This window comes from Eutrigla gurnardus, assembly GCF_963514095.1.
Source record: "Eutrigla gurnardus genome assembly, chromosome: 5".
NCBI classification, from domain to species: domain Eukaryota; kingdom Metazoa; phylum Chordata; class Actinopteri; order Perciformes; family Triglidae; genus Eutrigla; species Eutrigla gurnardus.
This window is the reverse complement of record NC_139919.1, coordinates 23,767,657-23,785,901: the sequence shown is the minus strand read 5'-3', so window position 1 is coordinate 23,785,901 and position 18,245 is coordinate 23,767,657. Positions and strand designations below refer to the sequence as shown.

The window sequence follows — 18,245 nt, the reverse complement described above, 5'->3', positions numbered from 1 at the left end:
TGTACTTCTATTGCTTCATTGAGCCAACCAATGCATAAAGTTTTTGTTGTATGTAAAGAAAAAACAAAGTAGAGAAACAGTAGTTTTTGTAAACTTTATTGTGAAAAATCAAACAGACTGCTAAGATCAATATATATATGTATATATATTTATATATATTGATATATATTGATATATACATACATATATTGATACAATGTTAATGGCCAGTAGTTCTATTCAGCTGCAATTGTGATTCTTTAACAATGTGGTTGGAAGTCTGCAGTTCTTTCAGCCCGTGGGACAAAGATAGGTGACCAAAAAAAAAGAAAAAAAGAAAAAAAAAACCTAAATAAAATCAAACTTGCCCTCTCTGAAGTCCTCCTGATCATTTCCTTGTGGTGTATAAAAAGAAAAGACTTCTTAATCTTAAAGTGAAATAAGAAAACAAAAAATACAAAACTTTGGTCTGCTTCCCCTCACTGGCTGCTTCACAAATTCATTACAGCCACAGAGGGCAGAAGCAAGCTGTTTAAAAACTCCAACAACAACAAAAAATCTACAAAAACAGGTTAACCTCGCTCCTATTGAAGAAAAATATCAATGTCATGAAAATAGGAAAGTTAGCCCAGAACTCACATTTTGTCAGTCACTTAATATGGTAGCTGAACCTCTGCTCCAAAGGCATGTCAGCTTTAACCTCCCTTACTCTCACATCGTACATATACAATGAAAACAACAGAACAAACACACTGACCTTAAATACAGAGTTAATCAAAAATTATAATTGGAAAACAACTAGACAAGTTCGAGCTTACTGTGTAACAGCGATAAAGGACTTCCTTCATCAAAGCGCTGACTAGCCCCTCCCCCGTCTAATCCCTCCCCAAATCAAATGTTCTCTTTCCCCAAACCCAGACCTTCGTCGTCCCAAAAGAACCTACACTCCATCTTTGTACTCTGCACTCTGCAGCCTGTACTTGTGTATGTGGGTATTTAATGTGTACTGTGTGTGTGTGTGTGTGTGTGTGTGTGTGTGTGTGTGTGTTAGTGTGTGTGTGTACGTAGTGGAGTGGTTGTCAAGAGGCTGGTTGTTTTGGAACAGCGTTAAGTGAGAGGAACTAAGGGCGTGCTAGTTTAGGTTCATGGGCCTTCAGTGTCCCAACAGCGTCCTTCACGGCGTGATAGATGATGTTCTTTACCTGAGGGAAAAAATGACAGGAAAAGTCTGTTAAAACAATGGCATGGAAACAACAAAAATGCCTCACCAACTACTTTTTCAACACTTCCCTTCATCCGTAACATGGTTTTCTACTAAAGCCCGACCGATAAAGGATTTTGAAGGCCGATACCGGTACAAATATTTGTTGATTCAGCCTGGAGACAAATTCTGTTAAGTTCTATAAGGGTGTTTCGTCCGTTTTTATTTTATTTTTAAAATGTTCATTTATCGGCGATTATAAATGCCAATATCGATTGTTTGGAAAATGCCTAATATTGGCCGATAATATCGGCCCGCTGTCAGAAAAAGCAAAAGATCATAAATGTCATGTTGTCTAAACATGAGCAGTTGTACGGTATCCAGAGCCACAAACGGTCTGTTACGACGTTTTTCAACAGAATAAATCCTGAGGAATCATTTTTGTTTGATTTTTGAATTTTTAAATGTTTTTCCAGTAATTTAAGAAAATGTGTTGAAAAATAAAAATGGTTGTTCACATCCAGTTATAAGCGGTGTTGAACGCACTGCCATTTCATTTTGCTATGTTCATGTATTACAAATGATTCAATGATTCATTTAATTAATGACTCCTAGCAACTAATGAACCTAGTTTAAATTAATCCTTTCTCCTTTCCATCAAAGCAGATGATTATTATAGTGACATAAACAGTTGCATACTGCTTAGAAAGGACACAAAACATCCTCCATTTAGTCGATTACATTACATTCTGATACTGAAACTGCATGACAGAAAAGCACACCAACCTGTAGCTTGTCTTCGTGGTTTGTATGAGTAGTGGACAGGTGTCTGAACTCCTGGGTCAGTCTGAAACAGTGTTTTACATGCTCAGGAGACACAAAGTCCTCTGCCACCTTGATACAGCTGTACAGGTTATGTACCTGGAGGGCATGAGCAGAAAATGAACAATATGTTAATGAGGCAAGATAAATACATGTCATGAATCATCTTAATAAATCTATAGCAAGCTTCCTTAAAATAACAAGTCTGACCTGGTGTGGAGCTCCAGCGGGGATAAACACAGCATCTCCTAAGAACTGTACAATGGCCCAACCCTGGACGCCATATTCTTCATAGAGCCTGCGGCGGAGCACCTGGTCCAGGTACCAGCTCTGGTCGTGGATGGGGTCGTGGTCTGGAGGGTTCTCTTGACCCTGCTCCTCTCCCACCTGACACAGATGAACCATGAGTCATCAGAACCACACGATAAGCTTTGGTTGTTGGCAACCAGCAGATGTATTCTTGGTATAATAAACAAGGATGTAGTGGAGGGAAACATCAGAACTCAGATTTACATACATGTTTAGACTGTAAGTAGTCTTAAAATAGTGCAGGTTAGCCATCAGTGTTTTTTTTTTTAAGAGGGGGAATGCTTTTCACAATCAGATGTTTGTTTATACAATACAATGACTATGTGCACCTTTCATTCATTTCATCACTATCTCTGTAAAGAACCCGGAGCTTCAAATGGGTTACAAGTACAGCCAATGACGCTGCAGCTCCAGAGATCAGATACTATTTCAGATAGAAATCTCCCGGCTGCTGACCTTGCGGAGCAGCTCTCTGATCTTCTCGGCATCCTTAGCAGCGTAGATGTGCCAGAGAGCTCCAGGTTTCTCCTTTATCTCGTACACCCTCCTCTTAGTCATTTCATCCACATCGCCCTCCTCAATGGTAGTCATGACCTCTAGAGAAGCAAACAAACAACAAGGCACACATGTACAGGGCAACAAAGGGTCATCAGCTGTGTCTCTATGAGGAGTACATTCTACAGTAGTTTGTGAATTAGGTCTTGGGCTATGATCATTAATGTTTTAGCATTATTTGAAGACTACTCTTTTGATGTATCATGGCTCAGTGACTGGGACTGTCAAGACGAAGGCAGCACCATTCTTAAACTGGATTAATGTACATCCATCATTTCATTTGACAAAACTGGCACAGAGGTGCAGTTCTCAACTGGTGGCTCATGACCCAGTATCAGGTCGCAGGTTTATTAAAAGTGAACTGCAAGACTGGGGGCCATAACAGCTGCAATCTGAAGTGCACTGACTTTCCAAAGATTCTCCTAAATTATTGTTGGCAGCTGCAGCGTGTGGCTGACACAGTAGCCTTGTGTGTTTATGTGTTTCCCCCATATAACCGGAATACAAAAACGGAAATTATGAATACAGCCTCTGGCAAAACATAAATATGACTAATGTGTCTATTGCATGAAACGGTGTAAATTACTGAAAATGTTCATCTGGAGAAATCAAGGAAAATTGTTGAAATGTTTAATGATGTCTGGGTTGTGACGCAAGACAAAATGTGGACCATGTGGCTGGACCAGTTGAGAACCACTGAGGCAAAAGGGACAAGTCACAGACTACGCAATCACATTCACTGACATGTTTACATCCACGGCCTGGGGTTCATCACACAGAACAGCTAACTCTTCTGCCTGAATATTGACTGACCTCTCATTTACAGTGCTGATTTATGAGTTATTCAGAATGATAAGTGGAAAAAAAACCACATTCATAACTGTGTTTGCGTCAGAGGATCTGTCTTTCACCTACTCAAAGCTGTTTTAGCGTTTCTCTTTGATACTTAACCACTTGTATGCATTTAGTGAGGTGATTAAAAGCTGGTCACCCTTGAATTATTTTGTGTGTGTCATTGTGAAAGGGAGCCGGCAAGGGAATAGGGATACCAATGCTCAATGCCCTCCATTCAAACTTTTCTTCCACCGTGTAAGGACCAGAGCACAGCTCACCAAAAGCTAAGATATTTCCAGTAATTATATGAAATTGTGTGTCCATGTCAATTTGTGGATTTTCTGTTCTGCTTAATTGCCTGGACCCCAAACAGTAGACATATTTTAACCCAACCTTGAAAGCTACATAGAAGAAGAAATTCAGTATCTCAAAAGGGCAAGAACAGACATTACAAAGTCATCCACTATTGAAGGTGTTAATAAAGGAAAACATGCCACAGTAGAAATCAACAGATGGGTCCCAGTGCTCTGGCCCCTACTGCACAGATAATAACAGAAAAGGATGGGGTGGAGGAGTGAAGAAGGGGAGTTAGTCAAGAAGAAGGACATGCTACTGAAGTGATCCAATTTAAAGTCTACAAACCTTTGCGTCCATTGATATCTGCCTCTGAGAAAGAGAAATTTTGCCATAATGTAAATGACTTACTGAAGGGTCTCTTCAGTGTGCTATCTAAGCCAATCAAACCCGGAGCAACTAAAACAGTAAAAGCATGATGTGTGGGAAACAGCTGTGACAATATTATTTAAGACTGCTCAGAAGGAATCAATATAGTTGATGTCCAGTGTTTGAAATTACTTCTCTCTTTCTTTTATCCTACATATATTTCATGCAATGTCTTGGATTTGGTACGGAGGACAACATTTTTTGCATGTAAGTCTGAACAGAAAAAAACAGAGAGAAGGTGTGTGTTTTTAGTTAACTGACCCTGCTCCGGGTCTCCTTCTATTTGAGGGATGCCAACATAGACCATGACGTTGACGGCATCAGAGACATCCAGATGGAGATTAGTAGTTCCCACTCTCCGGTCTTCAGATGAGGTTAAGCCTGAGGAAAAGACAGACATCGAGGGAGTGAGTGAGAAAGAGAGCGAGAGAGAATGGATGTAAAGACAAATGTTTAATAGGAGGGAGAGGGAGAAAGAGATGAGAGATCTAACAGAGTAGACAGGGACTCCAATCCTTCTCACCATAGGCGTTGTACATCTTGGGTCCAAGGTCGGGACGCACAAAAAAGTTGGGCAGACGGGCAGCAAGGTTTAAACGACCATCTCTTTTTGTGTACTCGGGCAAAGGGAGGTTATCCATCAGATCGTGAAACCTGGCAAAGGTATAACAGAATATTGCAATAACAAATTCACAAATGTTTTGCTGATTAATATACTATATAATCACCTAATATACATTATTATGTATCCTTTTGTAAATACCCCACTCTGGGAATGTTGCTGGTAGTTTGGTTGGCCAACCAATGCATGAAACAAACAGAGGTAATATATTTCTGGGTCCCTCACCGTGTGGGCATCATGTCCCTGAAGTCTTCACCTGGAGGCCAATCCTTTAGTTTCAACACCATAGGCTGACCCTCAGCATCTTGCAGTCGCTCTGCATTAACAGAAAAAAACAATACCCACCATTACTGAGAGAAACAGGAGCGACACGAGCTAAACTTCATTAATGCACATGCCACTGTGTTACAGTGGAAATGATTCAGGAAAAATCTTATGAGCACTCACTGGAGATGATCTCGAAACCGTCCCAGAAATCTCGCACCTTCACATCAGAGATGATAGCACAGTTTCTACAGTTGACCAGGTCTACATCCTGGTCTCCAAACTCCCTACTGAAGGCATCAGGCCGCCACAAGTCACCTTTCAGGCGTTTATGTATCCCCGACACCAACACGGGCTGGACACAGAAGAGATGAGATTAGACACTTTAAATTCAACCTGTGTATCTCCGAAAGCTGTTTAACTGATCGCGGGTCTTACTTGTCCCTGCTTCCAGCACTCTCTGAAGATCTTCCAGTTGTTGCCGTTGCTGGGATCCTGTAGGCAGAGGAGTCGTCCATCACAGAGCCAGGAGTGTGAGGTATGTGGTTCCAAAACGCTAAGGCCCATTACGCCGTCTTTGCGGCCCCCCAACACACCAAGCTCGCCGCCCTCGGAGGCCCCGCTCCGACGGCCCTCTGCCTTCTTCGTCTCCACAACCGAGGCGATGATGTGATCCAGGAAGTTCGGGAGGCTGCTCTTCAACTTGTCACTCTGAAAGACCAAATAGAATTGTTTGATTAGCCTGCTATGTTTTTTTACTTACAGGTAAACCTTTAAAATACTGTCTCGTCTTCTTTTAAAGTAATATATTTTTTTGAGTTTCCACCTTGGCATTTTGAATGCTCTGCTTCATTACGACAGCACTATCCGGCATAAATACGACATACAGTCAATGCAGTTATTCCTAATCTCAGTATTGTTACCATTTAAACTTTTGCTTAAATACACCAAACTTTAGCTTAAATACACCAAAATACACAAAATATATTATAAAATACTTTCCATATCTTAATAGACATACACTGTTTAATGTGTGATTTGAATTGACTCTGGGTTTTTTAGTTTTCTTAAAACAAATGTTTCCAATCAGAAACTAATCCATCTGATTTTCAGTATAAATGTGTACACTTCATAAACTATAAGAGCTTTGTACGTACGCCTGCTGAGGTGAAGACAGAGGGGAATGGCACCCCACTCTCTCCAGGTCCCTGGGGGAGTTTTCCCGGTCCAGAGTTGAGCAGATCCCGGAGACTGGACCCCTCGGGTTTGGACTGGGCCATGCTGGAGCCCAGTAACAGACTGTTAAATAGCTTAGGACTGGAAGCAGAAGGCTTCGACAGGGCACTGAGTGAGTCCAGACCAAAGGGAGGCCGGTTGTCTCGACTCATCATGGAGCGAAGTGAACCGGATTCTGGAAGAAGATGGCAACAGGATGGTGATGTAACTTTAATATTGATGTAGTCGACTCAGATTACACCGATTCAGCATTTTCTCTTTTCTACTTACCCTTGGTGTCATCCTTGGCTTTTTGTGTGGCCAAGTCTGCCAGCCAGTGCAGAGCAGAGCTGTTGCCCTCTCCTGATGAGCGTGACTCCTTAACATTGGACTGGGTGAGGTTACAGGGGGAGGATGTACCACTGGTGGAGTTACTGATACTGCTGCCCACAATTTCTCCTCCCCCGCTGTCTGCTGGCGCTGCCGTTTGCGTCGTTTCTGTTTTGATCGCCGACGTTTCTCCCTCAGATTTCGGGGTGGTGCCAATACCAGAAGCTGCAGCTGCAAGGATGCCACTACTGCTTGTTGTAGACTGGTGAGACAAACACAACCAGACATTAGAGCCTTCAAGTTAAACACTTTTCACAATGCAGAATTAGAAAAACTTGATGTGGCAGTACCTGTGAAATCCCATTGGGAGCACTAGGCCGTACTAGAGGCTTGGTGTGCCGACTGGTACAGGGACAATTGGCCTTAATACCCCACTTGCCTCTAGCTGAGTGCACCATGTCACCTATGTTGTAAAGAGCTATGGGAAAAAGGGCAATAAAACAAATTACTCTAACTGTACCAATGCAAGATCATATCTAATGACTTGATGTTTGTGAGGTGGGGTACATATTACCTGTCCCTGGTATAATCTGCGTAGGCATAAGGTTCTGTGGCTCGTGAGGTTGGCCTTTGGCACACTTCAACCAAGAGAAAAACTCATCTTCTGGAACGTCATCTACATCTGAAGGAAAGAACATATTTACCTGTGTGTTTTCAATGCACTTAATCTCAAAAGATCCCACAAGATATAAATCCTCAATCCTTCCAATGAAATAAAACATAATAGCTTAACACAGTAACACCGTAGTGAACTGGGGAAATCATCTCCAAAGGCTCCCTAAATGTCCCTGTAATGACTCACCCTCCCTTGGCCTGTTCCTGCGGAGCCGATAGCAGTCAAGACAAACTCCGAAGCCACACTTGCGACACACCCAGTGGATGTTGAACAGGGTGGTCTCACACACGTCACACATTTCTCTGACACCTCGCACGGCCCGTTTCCACGCCACTTTTTCTAAAGAACGAGACAAAAAAAGGACAATTATTCACACAATTTACACTTCTGACAGGGTGAGTGTTGAGACAAAATGTAGAACAAGATAAAACTACATGTGAATAAAATTATGTATTATACTCACGATGAGGCTCCACCATCATCATGGCCTCCTTCTCAGACATGACCAACTGACAGAACTGGTCCCCCACATTGGCCAGGATGTACTTGGATGTATCGAGATCAAGGCCCTCTTGGACAGCTGGTGCAGGTAGCCACAAACCCATGGCCATGGAATCACTCTGCTGAGGACTCAGGAAGCCTTCTACACGCAGTATGCCTTTACGAGTGAAAGCCAACCTGGTCACGGGGGAAAAAAAGGTTAATTCTCTATGACTTCCTTGATTACAAGCAAACATTCACAAAGCAGCAGAAGCATATAAACACGCACCTTCTGAAGTGGAAGAACCGACAGGACACATTTGGGTCGTGATCATCGTCACTGTCTTCGCCTATAGTACGGTATTTACGGTAGCGCTCCAGACGGCACTCTCGGCACTTGTGCAAGTGAGGGGCCACATTGATGCAGGAGCCATCCTGGAGAAAGGACTCGCCAGACTGTTTCAGACGTCGCACTTTACTCTGGTCTTTTAGTACAGACTGGCCCACTGGAGGAGACAACTTAGTGTTAATTATATTGCTTATTTTATCACCACAAATGAGGAAGAATGGGCAAGACTTACCTTTGAAAGGCTTGTTACGCGGACGGCCCTTAGCTGCACCTTGAGCTTTAGTTTTCTGTAACATGGCCCCATCCTTGGCAGGGTGTAGTGGTCCTCCAGGGATCTGGCCTTTCTCTGGGCCCTCCTCGTTCTCACTCAGGTCTGAAAGGTCACTGTTGCTGCTGGAGTCAGAGTCACGTTTGGACAACTGACCTCTTTCCTCCAGGGTAAATTTCTGAGACTGGCTCTGGTCGAAAGACCCAGGAACCTCCTCCATTCCACCAGGGCCGGTGAGTCCAAAGATAGGGCAGCCTGAGGTGGATGTAGGCATCTCCCCATCATCTTGCTCCTCCTTTGTCCCAGTCCCGTCTGTGTGTGACCTCTGTGATGCAGTCAGTGCAGGAGAGGAGGAAGAGCTGGGAGATGCACCTGCCGACAGTGCTGGGAAAGAAGACATAATCCCCTTGGGTGGCTCTGCCATAGTAAACAAGTTTGGCTTGCTGTCCGAGGCAGGACCAAGGGTCTGTGGCTCGGCCCCAGTGAGTCCAGCAAAGGAAGTGTGGGAGGTTTTGTCCCCATATGCCAGAAATGGATTAGCAGGCTCTTTGGAGGCCTGCAGAAAAAGGTTCTGGTGGCTATCTGAAGAATTAAAACCAGATTGCAGCCCTAAGCCCCCCACAGAAGTCCCATTATTACTGCTCTTCTTACCAAGAAGAGCTCCGGAGGCTGCAGCTAGACCACCAATACTTAATCCAGAACCTCTTCCTCCTGCAGAGCCACCCATGCCCTGGAAGGCCGTTGAAGATTTGTTGAGCACACCATTTCCCGCTGAATGGGTCTCAGGCACTTTGGGCTGCTCAGGCTTTTTCTGGCCTTCAGTGGAGGTTGTGGGCTTGAAAAGGCTTGGGGGCTCTTTACTCAGGCTCTCAGACACTGTGGTGAAGTAGTTGGTGTCCTTAGACTGGGTCTGACCAGCACCTAGGCTTGGGCTTGTCCCAGAATTCTGGGTCATGCACTGGAAAAACAAGTTTTGGTCTGGCTGGGATTGAGTCTCGTTCTTTGTGCCACCAAAGCCAAAGCCAAAGGGTCTGGGAGTGTCCTGGGAGGCTGTCGTTGTGGTAGGAGCTCCGTTAGTCTGAGAGGTAACATCTCCAAATACAGAAGAAGTGGGCACAGTCTGGGGCAAACGAAAACCTGATGCAGTTTTGGAGCCCTGAGAAACAAAACAATGTGGTCAAGTATGTGATATTAGACAAAACTGTCATGACATGCAAAGGCATCATATGTATGTATACGTATGGATGGTACTAATCATATGGATCATCTTACCTCAGTCTGGCTTCCCCAGCTGGGGGCTTTCGGACTGAAACCCACAGACGCAGACAGTGCCACACTAGGGACGCTGTCATGTGACCAAGAAATGGTGACAGGCCCCGGGGAAACAAGAGCAGCTGTTTTGGAATAAGCTGATTGGGAGGCCTCCTCTCGGTCTGGCTGGGGGGATGGGGAGGCCTTGGGGGCAGGAGCTCCAGGGACCAGGCTTGGCATCTGGCCTAGTGAGGGGAAAGATGTGGTGGAGAAGGGAGACGGGGCCGGTTTGAGGGGAGGAGGGGTGGGGGTGTGAGTAGCGGCAGTGGAGTCTGCTGCCCCTTGTGTGGAGAGTGAGCGACCATTTTCCTTGACATGGGCCGGATAACGAGGAGGAGTAGCGTTCGATTGGTCCATCTGGAGTGAGGAGTTGGTACTGGGGGATGACACCCTGCCCTGAGGAAATGTTCCTTCTGAAGAGCTTCCATTTTTGGTTGTGCTGCTGACTCTTTCGTTGGAATCTCCACCCCAGATCCCCATCCCGTCTGCTGGCGTTTTGTTGGAATCGCCACAGTTTTGCCCATCAGCTCCCGTATCTCCTGCTCCTTTAAAACGTTTCAAGTTCAAGTCATCCTCACCTTCGGAGGCAGTCCTACGTCTGCGTCCACTGTCACCCTTCATTGTTTCACTGTCCTTCCTTCGACGCCCATTCTTACCAAGCTAAAAAGGGGACATTTTAGGAAGAAATTCTATTAATACATTTTAAATCATGTCTGAAGCTGGAAATACTTCAACCACTTTAACAAAATATTCTGTGTAGTAAGAGATGGAACGTATAGTTAGATTTATAATACGACAGTCTTACCTCCTCTGCCAACATGACATGTATCACACGAGGATCTACCGTCTGGTTTTCACCCTACAGCAGAAAAAGGTGGCGTTAAAGTGGCATCCTTTCACACCATGGATGGAATATATTACAGCAAAACAAAATGATTTTAAGATTTTTGTTTTTTGCAATGTGGGGACTGCTAAGCCATCACTAGATTTCAGAATAAAAATATTTATTCTTCGGGGTTTTTTTCTAATTGTTTTTGAGGTATTTTGATCCTTAATATCTGATACAATTTGCATCTGAATTGGAATATTTACCTTATCTAAGGTAATCTCCATAATGTGTGAGATAGGGTCGTGCTGTGAGACCAGTCCTGAGGCCCAGCACTCCTCAAACTCTGGCTGGTACACTTGAACCCTGCGTCCTTGAATAGTGTATGAACCTGAGGAGGAAGGAATAGCAAAACGTAGGAGAGTTACATTCTGGCAGAATAAATGAAACACCTCACATAAATACATGTCATTCAAGTCTCTGCGTCCAGCAGGCTGCTACTGCAACATTAGATGACCATCAGACACCTGGCTGAGTATCAACACATCCACCTCTAACCTCCTTTGCATATTGCAATGTTTCATCAACATTTCTGCATCAGAAACACAATGACATACAGTCACTCTTAGTACATGTGTGTCATGCTTTCATTGCTCAACATGATCGTTTGATGACAAATGACAAGTTTCACTGCACTAACACCCCAGAGAATACATGGAGGTAGTAAATGAAAATAATTGGTGAAGGGAGTCTTACTCTTCCTGAAGATCTCCTGCAGTTCAAAGTCAGTATGCCAGGTGGAGATGGCAGCCTGTATAGAGAGCTGCTCCAGCAGCAAAGGGTGTCTTGTGTCTTTATCAACCTGCACAAGAACACAAACCACATTGTCCTGAGATAGTGATAGCGGCAAAGCAATGATGTGAAACCTCACACAAGAATATTAAATTAAAGAACACCAACGCTGCATGTGTCAACAAACTGACTTATAGACGAATAGTTCTATCATGTCACACTACGAAAGGATTGGCACACAAAATGTACACACCTCAAATCTCTGGACACTTTTGTTGTCAGGTAGGAACTCAAAATTCTTGTTTCCAAAATATTCCACAGGAACCAACGATCCCAAACCCACTCTGTCCACCAGGGAGCGGTAGATCTGTTGAAAAACATGAACAACATAAAATTCATGGGTCCTGCAGAAATATGCTTGATATTTGCATTCTATTCAATAGGGAAACAGAATTCAAATTATGCAGATAAATGGATTTTTCTAAAACTAAGTAAAGACATCTAGGTTATGTTTACACTGAAGGTCTTCTTCTTCAGCCTTGAAAGTTTTAGTGAGTCATATCAGATTCCAGGTTTCCAGTCATAATAACCACATTAGGTGACTTTAGTCAAACGGATTACTCACCAGAGCAGGCCAGGCTGTGGATGATGGCGGGGCTCCAGCAGTCCCAGTACCATCACTCCGAGTGGCCCAAACAATGGAGTCTTCCACCAACACGGCTTTTACCCCCTTGTCATACACCTGCACCCAGGAACAGCGCTGCAAAGCATTCTCAAACTCCACAAATACCTGCAGTCAGAAAATCAGAAAGAAGCAGAACATAAACATAAGGACTATGAAATCGTTTTTTTTTTTTTTTTTTTTTTTACAGATTCTATTGTATTTTTTAATGATTTAAGCACATTCTGTCATCAGAAAAAAAGTGTCTCATGTCCTGGATGAATAAGAAATATCAACAATTCATTAAAACAAATATTCAAAATTGATATCAATGAATAGAATATAAAACTATATAATCATTTTGTAAAATAAAGTGATTTAAATTTAGGGCGCTAGATATGACTGCAACTATAGCAAATCAAATATATTCAAAATGCTGTATAAAGTGGAAATATGTGTGAGAATACACTCATACTAATACTCATTTTTATTAAAATAGGAATACTAGAAACAGAACATTTTGTTTCATCTATAACTGCAAGACACAATTTATCTTCATATACAGTAAGTTTGTATATATCACTGGAATAATGATGTATATACAACTTTGTCTTTGCACATTTCATGCATATTAGACTTCAGAGTGTCCCGTTAACTGCTAAAGCAAGAGTTGGCTTACACACTTAATTTTGTATAGAACAAGAAAATGACAAACTGATTCACTTGAACATGAACTTGACGTTCAGGAAGGATCACAGGAGGAGTTCCTGTCAATCATTAGTCACCTAGCTTCTTTGGTTTAAAAGAAAATGTCGATGATTAAAAGCCTCATACTAGAATTACCAGGGCTTAGCATGAAACTTTCCCATCCTCTTGTCAGCTCACAAGTATCTGTGAAGTTTCACTTTTCCAAGAGCCAAACTTACTTTGACCACCAAAATCTTTTCAGTTCATCCTTGAGTGCAAGTGGACATAAAAATAAAAATGCAACATTCTGGTGATGATATTATTAATATCGTCCATGAATCTACTGTTGCTGATTTAAAGCCTTATTTAATATCAAATCTGCTGTGATATTTTTAAATTAGATGCATCCATATCCAGATTTTTTTTTTTTTTTTTAAATGATCATAACCTGTAGATGATGCTGAAAAAAATGTGCAGCTTGTGTCTTTAATGCTGACCCACTTTTCACCTGTAATCGAGTTTGTTCCTTAATTTGCTCTTAAGAGTTAAGAAGAGGATATGCACACACCAGGATCCTTCACTTACTCTGGAATGGATTGGACAGAACAATAGCACTGTGGGGGAAAAGCTCAGCCGTCTGATTCATTTGAATGCAGCCAGGTAATTGGTGCAGCTGGGGTGCCAAGACAGGCGGCTCTGGCAAAACTAGGCAGGGTTGCCTAGCTAAAAAGTTTAATCTGGTTCACCTTTGACCAATTACCCACATGCAAGTGCAAATCTATCACACGAATGCAGCATTTCTGCCATTTATCACACAATTGTCCGAATAAAAGATAAAAAATGATACGTTGGCATAGTTGTACAATTATATTTGCGAGTATTACAAATGGCTGTACAGTGTTGTTGTGTCCCTCAAAATCTTAACCTCGTAATCTGTTACTCAAACTGGACTTTGTGGATTTTATTTTACGCCTCATTGTCACAAACAACATGCCCCTACAAACGCAGCTCCCTGCAGTGTTTTAAGGCAGGGTTGTTTTTGCTCTGAACCTGTTCTTTATATACAATGTTTTATCTATGCATCCTGTTTTCAGTTTGAAATAACAAAACTGGTATGCAATGATTCACAAAGGATAATCCAACTGAAGAATGACACTGCCTAGCGACGGTTTCAAAATCTAAATGAACTACTACACAAAGTCACATGGTAAACCCGACAACAGTTGGCCCTCTTCTCATGGAATATGTGTGAGATTTGTACTATTGACTTTTATCACAATTTATGTTTCTAAAGACACCATTAAACCTGCTATTTGTCACAGTTGTAAAGTTGATACCAGACGTTGGTTATTTTGTGGTCTCCTAGAGTGAAATAAAACACCACAGACACATCTAAGCCTTTTACTACAGCTGTTGTATTTAAAAGAGCAAGCTGTGAGAGGCGAATTGGACTGTTATCAGTCTGCCTGACTTCCCCAGTCCTGTCCTTTAAACTCCAGATGGGAATGTTATTGATTAACACGTCTATGCCACAGACTAGCCAAATAAACACCTGCTTTGGTTTAAAAAGAAAAATGAGTCAGAGAGAGAAAGAACTTCAACTTAAGCTAAAACTTAGTCGGTACTTATTTAATCAAGGTTACTTAAAGACGAGTGCCAAGGGAAAAAAGCTCACATAATATCAAGCCAACTGCTTATCCCTCAGGTACTTGAGCGCTCCTTCATTTCACTGTACAAGACAATCCTGTCTTACCTTGCACGACAGCTGGATTCTCACAATGTCACGTGAGAATCGCAGAATCACAACATCGCACGAAAATCCATCTCATCGGACATAAAATAATGCGTTTGCGTCTGGTATGCCAAAGCACAGATCAGTCAGCGTCCTGGAGCTACCGACAGCTGCAAACGTGGCGTTAGTGTTAGCGTTAGTTGTGTGCAAGACGACACAGAGAGGCGACTATTTGCAGAAAAACAACAATTGCAACTTCCAAAGAGGTTAGCATACATGCTGCAATAGCATCAGTTATTACAGAAACGGAGAATACTTCTTAATTGAAAGAAAATAACAGCACTTTTATCAATGGAAAAATGTAGTTTTTTGCTCTCCTACCAAGTAACTAAAAGTTAGAAAAGTTTGATGGACAGGTGGTCCATCCAATCACCTGCCACATATGTTTTAAAAAGTGCCTGCCCTTTTTCCAAACAGTTTACAATGAAGATTTCTCAGCTGGTTCTGTGCAACGTTCATCTGGCAGGTCAGGTTAAATTATCTCAACACTTGATTGAGATGCTTTTTTTCTCTCAAATTATAAATAACAGTGGATTTGTTCTCTTATCTCTAATGGTAATCTAGTAGAGCTGCCGCAATTAATCGATGGAAATATGACTTTGACGCTGAAAATGTGTCGACATCAAAATGCAATCAACAAAAACAATTGGAGCATTATCAGATATAGGCCTTTTTTGTATTTTAAAATGTTTTTTCTTTCTTTTGCAATTGTATATTTTCAAACAGGGAAGGAAACCTGCATTTTATTTTGATCACAGCCTGATTTAGTTTGTAGTTTTTAGCTTGTGTGACGTCTCATGTGGCTTTGACTTACCACAAAAACAGACTTTGCAGAAAATACATAGGCTCAATGTATATTATGCATCGAGATTCAGCCTAAAAATACAGAGATGTGATTACACAGAACCATCTGAGAAGCTGTACTTGGAAACTGTTTGAAAAGAGCAGGCACTTTAAAAAAAATATGTAGCAGGTGATAGGATGAACCATCTGCCAAGCACTTATAGTTGGGAGAAAAGTGAAAACATCTTTTCCTTGGAGAAAAGCCTTCTGCTCTGTGCTTTGCTCTTCTTTCAGAGAATAAATACTCTCCAGTTCTGACATAACTGATGCAGCATCTATGCTAACTTCGTTGGGATTTAGGACATTGTTGTACTGAATGAACAGCAACACCTTTGCCACGCCCGTAGCATCCAGGAGCTCCTCACAGGATGCCAATTGGACAGGTTCTTAGAAACCACACTCAGCGGTATTATTTGAAGCCTGAAAAGATTTCCGTGCGATGCATGAACCCACGATTCTCTCATGAGCGTGTGGCAATTGCAAGAATCTAGCTGCCGCACAAGGTAAACCGTGTATAGGAAGGTAATTAAAATCAAACTCATTGAACAGGTGCGTTGTCATACAAATCCTTGTTTTGTATCGTTTGTTATAGTGAAAATAGTTTTTTGAGTAAGACATGACTACGTCTCCCTTATACCTGTGAATCATAGATCCAAATATGGAAGTAGTGATCTTGTCACAGTTCAAAATAAAAGTGGGAAACGCAAGTAAACACAAAAAGTAACCATCCATTTTGGGTGAAAGCACATCTCAGAGAGAGCGGTCTTGAATAAAAGTGCACCTTCTTATTTTGACAGAGCGTCAATCTGGTTTGTTGTGTTTGAGTGTGCTAATTTCTAACAAATAAAAAGGGTACTTATACAACAACCCAAAGAACCATCACTTATTATTAACATTGAAAAACATGAATTTTACTTTATTTTTAATAATCATACAATAGCAAAAAAATGTTTTTAAATGTCACTGATGTTAACTCATTCTATATTATTTCCAACTAGGTGATTTTTGATCCAATCAACATAAGTTCTGATTTATCACATTTCTACTTTATTAAAATATTTTGGCAGTGCTGTACAAATATTTAAACATATTGTAAAATGATGTAAAAGCCTGAATTCTAGCAATGAAGTTTATGCTTTTTATGTAGGTCAACCAACACCACGCCAAATTCTTGCAAATCTGACTCAGATTTCTCTCTGCAGTTTAGCAACACTTTACAATGTAAACTAAACAGCTAGCGATGTAAATAACATTAAATCAATCGTTAATTAAATTGCAAGCGTGTGCGTCATTCTGAACATTTAACAATCTGGACCCCCACAGCAAAAGCGAAGGAATTCCTGGTTCACCCTCATATGAACTTGTAAGGCCTTTAACTAAACTAACGTTGGCTAACGATGGGAACTGACAAGCTAACGCTGTTATTCAATGTTGCTCGCCAGCGATTTGTAACAATATCGATCGTTTAATCACCTTTGTCTCAACTGTGATTTACAACTGATTGCTACGAGGTTACGATTAGTATTGGTTGAGCTTAATGTCATTCGTTAACGAGCTAAAAAGCGAACAAAGCAAAGGCCAGAAAATCCCCGGCCTCGAGTTTAGCTTCGCCTCACCGCCTGCGACTTCTGAGGTTAGCTTGCTAATATATGAACGAGCTCACGTTAACTGCCAACAACTGCACCACCGTTGACGGTTAGACGCGAGTTAAATTTGATTAAAAGCATACTAAGTAGCTAGTATATACTTTATGTGTAAATGTGTAGGTATTCAGCTTCGCAGTACGACATCACTTGTATGTAAACACTGACCGTCAGCCCTGCAGCAGTGGTTGTTGTTGTCGCCTCTCCGCTAACCTCCGGGACGGGCAGGCCGATGACGCTCACTGCCCGTACCGTGCCCCGGAGCCAGTCCCGGGTCCAGGCAGCCTGCTCCGCCTCGGATCCGTTCGCGGTCCTGCCGTCGTCGAGGAGCAAAAGCAGACGCTTACCTATCAGTTCAAGAGAGCCCTCCATTGGTTTGCTCGCAAGCTAGCTGCCTTCTAGTGAGCCACCATGAACAGTGTAACTTCTTCGCTTGGGATGGGAACTCAGGAACGCTAGAAGACGAGCGGAAAATAGCTGCAGCCACTTTGTACTCGGCGTTAAAACACGAGAGAGCCCGTCACGACCGTCGCGCTCGGGGTCACGCCAGGAATTCACACAGTCGAGATGTTATTGTCCTCGGTGCTAACGCGACTATCCTACTCTGTCCGCCATTGAGCCCTGCAACAATCAAACGCACTCCTCGTAGACAGGGAGCACTGCGGAGAGAGGGCGAGTGTGTGGAAACAGCGGCCTCTGGCGGCAGGCTTGTGAATGACCTCCGTGCTGACACTGCGCTGTAGGACGCTTGAGTTTGCAGGATTGTCCGCAGTGTTAAAGCGGGGGTGGACTATTTCTATTAGCGCCTATTTACTCGTTACAAAATATGAATGTGACACACACATGACAATACCCAAACATTTGGACTATGATACCATACAATTGGATCTTAAAATCAGAATTTCTCATTTCCATACTGCCATGTAAGTTCCTTATTGCCAACATACTGACATATATTTTATTTATAATAATAATAAACTTTGTTTGTATAGCTATTGTTTCGACCACCATCTACCACCTCTGCTACAGAACGTCCTTGTGTTTTATTACAAATCATATTAAA

At 42.2% G+C, this 18,245-nt stretch overlaps 1 protein-coding gene across 2 annotated transcripts; it reads right to left on the bottom strand.

The window, feature by feature from the left end:
* Window positions 1-80: 80 nt before the first annotated feature.
* Window positions 81-17,824, bottom strand: kdm3b (lysine (K)-specific demethylase 3B). Of its 2 annotated transcripts, XM_084008971.1 has the most exons (25): window positions 17,351-17,824; window positions 12,182-12,346; window positions 11,810-11,923; window positions 11,521-11,626; window positions 11,031-11,155; window positions 10,744-10,797; window positions 9,900-10,598; window positions 8,592-9,783; window positions 8,300-8,516; window positions 7,994-8,208; window positions 7,717-7,869; window positions 7,429-7,536; window positions 7,205-7,332; window positions 6,816-7,116; window positions 6,467-6,720; window positions 5,748-6,020; window positions 5,493-5,664; window positions 5,271-5,361; window positions 4,947-5,077; window positions 4,685-4,804; window positions 4,343-4,366; window positions 2,768-2,907; window positions 2,213-2,389; window positions 1,967-2,101; window positions 81-1,181 (listed from the first exon to the last, which is right to left on the bottom strand). In XM_084008971.1, the coding sequence occupies exons 1-25, from the start codon at window positions 17,552-17,554 to the stop codon at window positions 1,101-1,103; spliced, it is 5,379 nt and encodes a 1,792-aa protein (XP_083865097.1). In that variant the 5' UTR covers window positions 17,555-17,824; the 3' UTR covers window positions 81-1,100. The 2 variants fall into 2 exon arrangements, with proteins under 2 accessions (XP_083865097.1, XP_083865098.1); XM_084008972.1 differs by lacking the exon at window positions 4,343-4,366.
* Between the last annotated feature and the right edge of the window lie 421 nt (window positions 17,825-18,245).

What these genes read in the sequence shown, in the direction of transcription:
- kdm3b (XM_084008971.1), bottom strand. Translation starts at nt 17,554, where the DNA reads ATGGAGGGCTCTCTTGAACTGATAGGTAAGCGTCTGCTTTTGCTCCTC. An exon ending in CCACTGCTGCAGGGCTGACG is followed by an intron (nt 12,347 to 17,350) that starts GTCAGTGTTTAC and finishes TTCTGACTGCAG; the next exon opens with GTATTTGTGGAGTTTGAGAA. An exon ending in AGAAGGAGACCCGGAGCAGG is followed by an intron (nt 4,367 to 4,684) that starts GTCAGTTAACTA and finishes TCTCTTTCTCAG; the next exon opens with AGGCAGATATCAATGGACGC.